Source organism: Etheostoma cragini, chromosome 17, assembly GCF_013103735.1.
Source record: "Etheostoma cragini isolate CJK2018 chromosome 17, CSU_Ecrag_1.0, whole genome shotgun sequence".
Taxonomy (NCBI): domain Eukaryota; kingdom Metazoa; phylum Chordata; class Actinopteri; order Perciformes; family Percidae; genus Etheostoma; species Etheostoma cragini.
The window spans coordinates 17,921,806-17,933,108 of record NC_048423.1 but is presented as its reverse complement, the minus strand read 5'-3'; the positions used below and the strand labels follow the sequence as shown (position 1 = coordinate 17,933,108).

Below are 11,303 nucleotides of genomic sequence, written 5' to 3'. Positions count from 1 at the left end.
AGTCTTACCTTTGGCCCAATGCATCTGGTTAACAGGGAAAAATGACTGAAATGAGAAATGCCTGAATAAGATCCTTTATACACTGTTCTCACATTCTCTGACATAAATCTAATTCAGTCATACAAAGTAGATGATTTTCCACAATTCCTCTATTTGATGAACCATTTGGTACAATGCCGGGTATCCACTCAGATACTAAGGAATTTCTACTCCTGCATCATTGAGAGCGTCCTGATGGGGAGCAGCACTGCCTGGTACAGAAACAGCACCTAAAAGGACCTGCACAGTTTGTTTGGCTGAACACACTGTACAATAGGCGGTTCCCTACCTGGCCTGCCTACAGGATATTTACACAGGCATTTCAAGAAAAAAGCCTAGTAGAATCAATAACAATCCAACAGCCTTTCCTCCCTGTTGAGGTGAGGAAGAAGGCTCGATACACTGATCCGGCACTGAGAGGCTCAGGAGGGGCTAACACCCTCAGGCCACTGGCATCCTAAATGAGGACACTGAGTTTTTTATAGCATTCAGTAAATTGAAGGAACTAACAGCTTGCACTTGACTTAGTTTTTATATGATTTCATTTTCAATTGAATCAATAAAGGTATACATTTTTTAAACTCTTTTTGTTTTATACAACTGAAGACAAAATGCATGAGATATTGTTCTTTCTTTGACATTCCTGAATAATATTTAGTTTGCTGATGTTGAAGCTGCTCAGATTGTGTCACAGTTACCAACGATGTATTAGAGTCATAACCAATCAAAACGTTTTTCACAACTTCGGTAATCTTATAGAAAACAGCCATGCCTATGTGAAGTTTAAAGACATGTGCTCCAGGGAAGAGTGAGAAATAGTTTAATAATTCTATATCAGCTCATATCTGTGTTCCTAAAGACAGCCGGCCTGCAATAATGATGATGAACACGACAGATTATGTGTGTATATTGAATGTGCAGAAAACCATGACCATAAGATGATTTTGAAAGACATGAGATGTCGACAATTGACAATGAATATGCAAATCGGAAAAGAAATGTATGAGATTGGTTAAAAAAAAAAAATTCCAATAACCTGACACAAATGTGTTAATTTGGTCTGTCTGCCACGGAGGGAATGTGAGAAGATTTGAATTCTTTTTCTGTATACCTGGATCTCCATATGGACTTATCACAATATGTCTAGAGAATCTAAATTACCATTTCATTTGAATGATTTTACCACATCATTCACTGTGTAAATGCAGTATGTGGGGAAGTTAAAATCCAGAGTGTGAATGTTTTCTTACAAGTCCCTGAATAAAATTGCCTAAAAACAATATTTTCTTCCATTGTCGTGTATAATGAAAAACATCATTAACAGTGCTGCATTTGTAACCAATGAGCCATGAGTGAAAAAAGTGGAAGAAAGTAGAAAATGAAAAGGTAACCTGAACATTATGATGGTAAAAAAACGTACCTCCCATGTCAGTGTTTTTCTCTGCAACACTCTTTTCTGTAACAACGGAAACCATCTTTTTCAAACAGGTTTCATGAAAATCAAACAAATGCTGTCATCTGGTAATTGTAAAGCTTTCTTCAAGTCATTAAATCAGAACAAAAAACTGTCCTTGTTCTGTTCATTTACACGTATGCACTGACTCTGTATTTTCTTTACATTGTGCTGAAAACTTTGCCCTAATTAGAGAGAAAAAAAGAAAGAATCTCAAACTTGGATGCTGACTTCTGCCAAAATGTCATAATCTGACATTATCTAGGCCCAAAAATCTCAAGATGTTGTTTTTAAGTCTCAAATGAAATTTTGCCTATTCATATTTGGTTATGCATGACACAACACAAAGAAATATCTGACTGCAACAATTTGAATATGTGTGATAAAGACTGTGTAGGAGATCTAAGAAGTCAATCAAAAGTCCTCCAGGACGTTACAGGTGTTTCTCGCCAGAGTCACGGCTGGGTGTTCCACTGCCAGCTTGTCTGACTGCAGGGAACAGGTGCCATGAAATAAAAGGCGGAATGTTTTTGACAATTTGAACTTTCGACAGTTTTGTAAGGCAGTTTCTATTTAAGTTGCAGCCTTTCACTGCTTAAGCCATTCACTGCTCAAACTATTTCCTTTTGTGCTACTTTCAAGTCCATGGGACTAGAATATGATGTTAACACCTTCCTGTGGGAAACTGCTGCTTGCACTACGCTTACTCTGAACCGCCTGGGGTCCCTCCAATATTTCCGACTCTTCTGCACTCAGTGAGCATAAGATCATAAGTGCCATGATGGTAGTCATGTAAGGGACAAATTAAATCACTAAGCTAAATTGCTGGGATAATTGGTTGTCATCAGATGCTGTTAAACATTTACTAAGACACAATACAAATTCAAATGATGGGAAAAACCAAACCATTTATGTAAATAATTCTTTTTGGTGTTTTCTTTTGGCAAATTTAGAAGGTTTACTTCATTGTGTTAAATGGCAAAATGGCTCGTATAATATGTTAAAAACAAGCAGAGTATTTGGCATATTTTCAGTAATTATATTTTGGATTTAATTGGTGGCATGGCATTTAATCAAACATTGGCTCAAGATGAAACAATGACATTTCCCAGTTCTTAAGTAAGAATAGATGTGTACCATCTTAACCCTTAAAAAAGTTTAATATAAAAATCCAGTTAAACTTTTCACTTTCAAAGTGGCTTGACTGTCATGACATTATTGGATGTGAAAAATAGAAGAAAAAAAAGAAAAAAGTGAGTACACATCAATGTAGAATTCAAAATGCAACAATTCAATTTTGCTCTCTTAAAAACACTTGACATTCTAAAAGAATGTATTATTTTAAATAACATTTAAGTTACAGTGACAGAAGTGAGGCGCCGTTGGTGGAACCCTGTAACACTGGGATTTGTTCCCACACGGCGTTCCAGTTAGAAACACTGTTTTTCTTCCTGTTAGGCTTCTAGACGGAGCCGAAGGACAGAAGCTAAAAAGTTGTAGCAGCATTTGCTCAACAAATGTTAATGTAGCATAAATACTGATCAACAACAATGATTCCATACACTGTCAACATCAAACTCGCGGCTCGGACGTTGACTGGCACTCTTAATTTACAGAATAAAACCGCTGTAGACTGGTGAGTAGCGTTACTGCACCGCTTCCGTTAGCATTATGTTGTAGCTGGTCCTGTTGTTCAAGACGCTCGAAACTGCTAGTTACGTTGTATGTGTTTCATTAAATTGTTCCCTTTCGTTGCTGCCTCAAAAGATCGCAGTTATATATATATATATATATATATATATATATATATATATATATATATATATATATATATATATATATATATATATATATATATATATATATATATATATATATATATATGGTGCTGATACTGAAGATGTTTCTCTCAACAAACACACATAAGTGCAACGTTTAGGGTGTCATGTGATGTGATATGATGTGACAGCTTGCTGGGCCTGATGTATCTTCCTTCCTTTTAATTTATTGCATTGCCTGCAACGTCCAGTAATATTACCTTCGCACCAAGTTTAATTCCACATAGTCCACATGAAGCTGACAATGATGTATATGCTCTTTTTTCAATACTAAGAACTCTCACTGCACTGGTCACCTATAGTAGGGTATTGGGTTGGGAACCGGAGGGTCGCTGGTTCAAGTCCCCTTACGGAACAATGAATGGTGGTGGACTGGTAGCTGGAGAGGTGCCGGTTCGCCTCCTGGGCACGGCACTGCCAAGGTGCTCTTGAGCAAGGCACTGAGTGCCCAACTGCTCGGGACGCCTTTCCATGAGCTGCCCCCCCCACTCTGACATCTCTCCTTTTATTGCATGTATAGTTACTGAGTATGTGTGTGTAATTCAGGCCTGTGTAGTCTCAACAGAGTGTAAATTGTAATTCCCCCTTGCAGGATTAATCAAATATACATTATTATTTACTTCAGGCAGGTAGGCATCGTGTGATTGATATGGTAAATATGTAATTATTTGTGTTGTAGTCTTCACCTGCAGCTCTTAAATTTTCCCTGTTATTATTCTCCGATTTTGTTTTGCGGTCACACACTTTTTTTCAGATGTGAGGGGAATCAGCTCTTTATGTACAAAAACAGAATCAGTTTATGTTAAAGTTTCAACATTTGAAGTGGAATTGAGTGGTGATTTTTGTGCAGCCTGGATTCCGTCCAGCATCCACACATGCATGCAGATGTAGTCTGCGTACACCAAGGTTATAATAGTTTCAATTATTTCAATCAGTTTTAGTTTCAATTTTTCAATTTAATTTTGAGTATGATAGGATAATAACCCCGATGCACACTCAAAGGTGACGATAGATGTAGCCTAGATACTGAGTGGTCTTGTGCACTTGGCTCAATGATCTCAGATCTCTCACACCTGCGTCAAAATTCACTTTCCTCTCTATCAGTGACTCTCCTCTTTCTATCCTTGTCTCTGTCTGTAGGGGATGGCAGGGGCTGATAGCTCAGGGATGTCACTCCAGTATTCTCATCATCGATCCAAAGACGTCTCAGACCATCCAGGTGTTGGAGAGGCACAAAGCTAACGTGGTCAAGGTGAGTTTTCTCTGTAAACTTGGCTGTGACTATCACCGACGATTATTTTTATTTTCGATTATGCTTTTGGGTATTTTCTGATTCAAAAATATTATCTTTTCAGTCTACTAAATGTCAACAACTTGTGAAAAAATGCCCATCACATTTCCCAACAGCCCAAGTTATCTCTAACCATCAAAAGCCCAAAGGACTCTCAAAGAAAAAAGAACAGCAAATCTACCAATTTGAGAATGTGGAAACAGCAAATGTTTATTTTTTAAATGGTTGGAACAATTAATCAATTGAAGTGAAATTGACTAACCAATAGATGAGGAATAGTTGCAGCTCTGCTCCATAGGCTAAGAAATAGAATTTGATATCTATGTAAAATAAAGCCTGACGGATAAAGGATTTTTAAAGCCAATACAAATATTTGGTTATTTAAAGATCTGATACTCCGAAATATATCGGCCGCTATATATATATATTTTTTAATCCAGAAACGCGTAACAAAACATAAACAAATTTTCTTTTGTAGTTATTTAGGAGTTCTCACTTAAATAATATGATAATAATAATAATAATAATAATAATAATGTTTTATTTTCTCAACAGAACAGAGGAACATCAACATATATTGAAGTGTTGATGAATAGAATATATAAAAATAAAAACTTCAGATATGAGACTTAAAATCCTTTGAAAAAAACCACATAAAAATAAATGGTGTTGCCAACAGGCGTGTTGTAGAGCGCCCTCTGGTGGACAAACTATGCAACACCAACGCTCATACATGGTTGATCGTCCATTTTTGTTTTATTTTTGAAATATTAATTTATCATAATCATTTATTTTTCATTATATATGATTCTAATTAATGAATATATATAAAAAAATTAAAAAACGGCTGATAATATCGGCCCGCCCATATATCGGTCGGGCTCTAGTGTAAAGCTGTAAACACAACAAACAATTTGGTCTACTTAATGTGAAAGAACATGTTAGGTTAGGAAACTGTTTTGGGATACTTTCTTCCGTTCTTTTTTCTATTTTGTTCTTTCCCAGTCTGTTCATTGTATACCGGATTAATGAAAACAAAAACATTCATTTTACCTGTTGCTCTTACAGTGAAGTGAAGAATGCTTTGTAAGCTTTATTTATCCCCAAAGCACTTACTATATGTCATCCTGTAGGTCTTCTACATACAGGGGCTTGCACAAGTTTACACACCCATGCTAAAGTTGAATAAAAAGAGGAATTAAAAAACATCTTTTGGAAAATTGATCTTAATGCCTTAATTCAAAAAACATTTCAAAATCCAACCTTTTAAGGACACCAGTTTTCTTTGTGAATAAATAATGTATTGTAAATAAATAAATGTTCTTTTCTTAAAATACCGGGGACATATACACACCCCTATGATAAATTCCCGTAGAGGCAGGCAGATTTTTAGTTTAAAGGCCAGTTGTTTCATGGATCCAGGATACTATGCATCCTGATAAAGTTCCCTTGGCCTTCGGAATTAAAATAACCCCCACACATCATCACATAGCCTTCACCATACATAGAAATAGGCATGGGGGACTTTCCATTGGATCTTCTCTCAATGCAAATCATCCAGCTATTAGGCTAAATGACTTATAACCATGCCTAACTCTATGTATAGTGTGAGGATTGGGGGGGGTAGGGCTATTTTAATTCCAAAGGCCGAGGAAACTTTATCAAGGTGCATAGTATCCTGATCCATGAAATAACTATCCTTTAAAAACTAAAATCTGCCTGCTTCTATGGGAATTTAACATAGGGGTGTGTATACTTATGCCCCCTGTATTTTCAGGAAGAACATTTATTTACTTACAATACTTTATGTATTCACAAAGAAAAGTGGTGTCCTTAAAAGGTTGTTTTCCTAAATCATTTGAATTAGGGTATTAAGATCAATTTTCCAAAATGTGTTTTTTTCTTCTTCTTTTTAATCAGCTTTAGCATGGAGCATGTGTAAACTTATGCAAGCCACTGTATATGCCAGCTTCTTGCAGAATGTGTGCTTTCCATTTCAAAAACTAACAATACACTACACACCTGCTGATGGATAAATGTGTTACCAGCCAGTATTAATGTTAGCATTGTGTAACCTAGTTGAGTTCTTTTCGTCTCTCTCTAGCAGACACATTCAGCTCTGCTTCACTGTGTAAAGCAACACTGATAAAGGTTGCTGCTGTGTTGATGGATAGTCCTATTGTGTGTGCGTTTGTGTGTTTTATAGGAGGGTAAATAATGGGCAATAAATTCTACGGTGATTATCAGTGTCTGCGCTCAATCCCAGACCCTCATTACTCACTCCAAAGCATACTTTAATCTTGTAAAGCGCCAGCAGCAGGCCATCCCTCACCTCCCATCCCAACTCAAGAAAGCTTGCTGAATGAAAAAAAAAAAAAAAAAAAAAAAAGAAGTTGCCAAATTAAAGAGCATGTCTATTCAGGAACAAATACACAGACATAATCAATTATTTAAACGCCAAGTTGTTCACACAGTCATTTGTCTTTTTAGGTATAGAGCCTTTCAGTCGTGTGTGTTACCTATAGGGTCTGCATTTTCCTTCAGTTTTCTGGATCTTTCTGACTTAAATTATACGGACTGTAGTTTTTAGTTAAAACCTGTTAACGCACTAACACGCAACAGGACCTGTTCTAGGTAGATGATTGATGGGGAGGATTGTGCAGGCAAAGTCATCATCTTCTACTTCAGATGGCAAAATGTGGAATCGCTGCTATGTTTCCATAGTGACTCCCAGTCACTCATTAGTATCAGAATCAGCTTTATTTGCCAGGTATGAGGACACATACGAGGAATTATACTTTGGAGCATCGTTTCTCACAATGCGCTTACACATACAAAACAACCAAACAATATATACACACACTAATATATACATACTCTAAACAGAAACAACATAGAAGCAATAGTGCAATGAAGAGTTCAATAAAAATTATTTAAATGGGGAGCACAGTGCAAAGGATACTGGGATAAATAGTAGTATGTTATTATATTAGAATATAAACATTATGAACAGCTCTGGAATAGGGAGTGAGAATGATGAAAAGATTAAAACAAATAATAAGTGCGATAGGAGAATGAGAATGATGAGTAAATAGTAAATAAATAATAAGTGAGATATGAGAATGATGTATAAATAAGTAGTAAATAAGTGGAACCAGTAAACAGGTGCTGTTTAGAGACAGTGTTGCTGGGTTATTGACCAGAATTGAACCTGGCACTGTGAGTAAGAAGTGTGCTGTTCATCAGAGTGATGACTTGTGGGTAGAATCTGTTCCTGAGTCTGTTGGTTTTGCGTACAGTGCTGTGTAGCGCCTGCCAGAAGGGGAGGAGCTGGAACAGGTTGTGTCCGAGGCCAGATGGGTCTGCAGTCAGGTTTTCTGCCCGTTTCCTGACTCTAAGAAGAGTATAAGTCATGAACGGAGGGCGGGTTGGCCCCGATGATCTTTGCAGCTCATGTATATGTTTTGTGTCTGGTAGGTGAAATGGTCCAGGGAAAACTATTACCACAACGTGAGCTCTCCCTACTGTCTGCGGCTGGCTTCTGGAGATGCCTCAGGGAAGATCATAGTGTGGGATGTGGTCAGCGGCACCGTCCATTGTGAGATCCAGGAGCACTCCAAACCTATTCAGGGTAAAAGATTTTGATTGATTCTTTGTCCATCAGTTTTGTGCAGGAAGTTGATATTACCCGGGCAGAGCACTGCCAAGGAGAAATTTGTTTTCATTAAGATGCCCTTGTCATCATTCTCTACCTTTCTCTTGGCACTTACTATACCTCCATGCTCTTCCTTCCCACACTCTCCTCTCCGTCTCACTCTGCTCTTTCTCTGCCAGACATGGAGTGGTTGTGGAATCAGGATGCGTCTCATGATCTGCTGTTAGCCATCCACCCTCCCAACTACATTGTTCTGTGGAACGGAGACACGGGCACCAAGCTATGGAAGAAGAGCTACGCTGAGAACATCCTCTCCTTTTCTTTTGACCCCTTTGACCCCTCCAACATGGCATGTAGGTGCACAAAACACTTTCCAAAAAAATCTGACTCAGCTTTAGTTTATTCACTTAACTTTCACTTTTTCATTTTCTAGCCCACATATACACGTCATGTCTTTGTATTTTAGCTGAAGGTCTCATATTTATGATTCATCAAGCTTGCTTTTACCAGAGAGACTACGCCACCTCTAGAGAGATGCATGCCATTCAGTTCCGCATCCGTTCTCAAACATCTTCACTTGTTTTGGATAAAGCAGAGAAAAATGGAAATTGATAGTTTTTCATGTGACGATACAAAGTACTGAAAGCTGAACTAAAGCATTTTTTTAAAAAAACTCTTTTTTTGGCAGTGCTGACCAGTGAAGGAATAGTCTTTATCACAGACTTTTCCCACTCCAAACCACCGGGCAGTGCGGGCAAAAAGGTCTACATTGCCAGCCCCCATGCAAGCCCCGCCCACACCAAACCTGCCCCTGCCACTGCCCCGGTCCCTACTGGCGCCAAGAAGGCCCTCAACAAGGTCAAAGTGCTCATCACCAATGAAAAACCCACGTAAGTTTTAATGTTTTTAATTGATTGCATTTTTCAAATCCTTTTTCAAATTTGTCAGGCTCTGCCAGGCTTAGAGCATCTTCAGCTACAAAGTGTTCTTACGCATCTTTGACCTGTGGTGATTCTTCACCTGAAAGCATGATGAGTTAATTATGTCATGTCCTCTGCTGCTCTTATTTGAATAACCAAAGTTTATTTTAGATAGATAGTGAAATACAGAATTAAAAGGTAGCCCAATACCGTGCCATTTGTTTGGAAAAGCTCTCAACAGTTTGGGTCAGCCAGTCTGCATCTTCGTTCGTTAAAATGCCAAATAATACAGTTCTTTATTTCTTTCTGTAACTTGTGTTGCTCCTCTCCCCTTTTCAACAAGTTAACCGCCATGTTGAAAGTGAATTGTGACAGTGTGTCTGTTGATGGAGGGATCTATCTGAATTGATGTTCCTGTAAGAGGATGAGATAACAGGCTCCGATATGTGAGATTTAGGGTGGGGGGTAATACGGTATATTAAAAATTGTAACTGTATCAGTTTCAATACGTCATTAAAAAATGCAATGCGCAAGGATTAAATATTAAATATAATGTATTTAATGCTTAAAAATGCTTATGTGTGGTTGTCATCAAGTGACAGTGTGGAAGAGAGAGAGAGAGAGAGATAGAGAAGGAGGGCAAGTCGCCCACAGAGTGACGTGGTCTCAAAGAAGACTTCTGCAGTTTTTCAGCATTTGGGGTTCCTCCCTAATGAGAAGGGAGAGATGTTGCAGTATCAGTGTTTGGTATTCAGTTTCTGAACAGCGTAGGCACGAGCTAACAGTTTGGTGACGCCGTCTCAGCCTTACGCCATTATGTTTAATTAGTCACGGTAATACCATATGCCGTGGTAAAACAGGGAGGAGGTTTGACGGGATCCAAATTTGGATACCACCCAACTCTAGTGAGAATAATAATAGAATTTGGATCATATTTTAATTTTGTGGTTGATCTTGTTTTTCTTCTCCAACTGTCAACCGTCATGATTTGGTAATAATTTGATCAAGTTTAAATTCAGCTTTTTTGAGGTCATATCAATTAAGTTTAGGTCTGGTAATAAATCAAACACTTCCTTTTAATGCCCCACCTCACAAATAAGTAGTGACTTACCTAATTTGTACGCCATTAAGTGACAAACTTGTGACAATGCTTTTTTTTTTAAGTGACAAAAGGCTTGTTTGATGTGCAGTTCCTGCTTGGGCGGCTGCGCCTGTCGAACATGCTTATTTATAGCAGCGGCACCCAGGCCTTTCTGTCCACCTTCTCAACCAGCTCTACTTACACACACGCCATTAATCTTCATTTTCTTTATTCTCTCTTGTCGTGTCAGTTTCAGTCTTTGTGTCTTCATGTTACACGTTGTTCGTTCACCTTTCACGCGTTGTGTAATTTCTCTGGAAAATGTCGTATTGCATCAGTCAGCCACTGCCTGTTTGTCTGTAGGTCAGTTTTTGGGGTTTATCAGTGTTACAGTATCTCTCCTCTCTGGCTCTGTCTGCCTGTGGTTGAGTGATGGGGGGGGGGATGGGGATTTAAACAGGACTCTGTAATCAGAAACATCTTGAAAACAGTACTGTAAAATGCACATTAATGTCTCATCAGGCATCCATCAATCTAGTTGTTAACCAGCACAGATTTGGTCCTTTTATCACAGACAAGCATGCCTGTTGTCCATACACAAACACACATGGACACAATATTATATTTATTTTTTTCCAGAAATCTAATATACATTATGTACAGTATGTTGTAAAAAGTGGGATGTCCATATCTTTTTTCATTATAAAGCAAGTTGAGGTAATATAGTAGAAATACTAGGTATGCAGACATATGGCTCCTTATGGTTTCATTTCTTTAAACCAATCACGATTGTCTTGGGCGGCGCTAAGCTCCGGCTGCAAAGACACTGTCTCTGCAAAATATTCGTGTGAAGGAACTTGTTTAGCTGGAAAATTTGCACCCGGCTACAGAAAACGCCACATATAATGTTAAAGATAGTTAACTGCTCACACAATACAGTAACGTGAGCTGTTTAGATCAGCCTGATATAAGGTTAAACTTAATTTGCTCTTACGAGTATTTTGCCGTGTGTTAGTGCCAAAGCAA

The 11,303-nt window shown here is 38.1% G+C and overlaps 1 protein-coding gene across 1 annotated transcript in view; it reads left to right on the top strand.

Moving 5' to 3' along the window:
* Nucleotides 1-2,893: 2,893 nt before the first annotated feature.
* The window catches only part of wdr11 (WD repeat domain 11), a 54,244-nt gene continuing 45,834 nt past the window's right edge, over nt 2,894-11,303 (top strand). Inside the window, exons 1-5 of the mRNA XM_034898325.1 lie at nt 2,894-3,128; nt 4,471-4,582; nt 8,099-8,252; nt 8,456-8,629; nt 8,965-9,166. Coding sequence (XP_034754216.1) covers nt 3,043-3,128; nt 4,471-4,582; nt 8,099-8,252; nt 8,456-8,629; nt 8,965-9,166 — 728 coding nt within the window. The 5' untranslated portion in view covers nt 2,894-3,042. The remainder of the gene's footprint in view (nt 3,129-4,470; nt 4,583-8,098; nt 8,253-8,455; nt 8,630-8,964; nt 9,167-11,303) is intronic.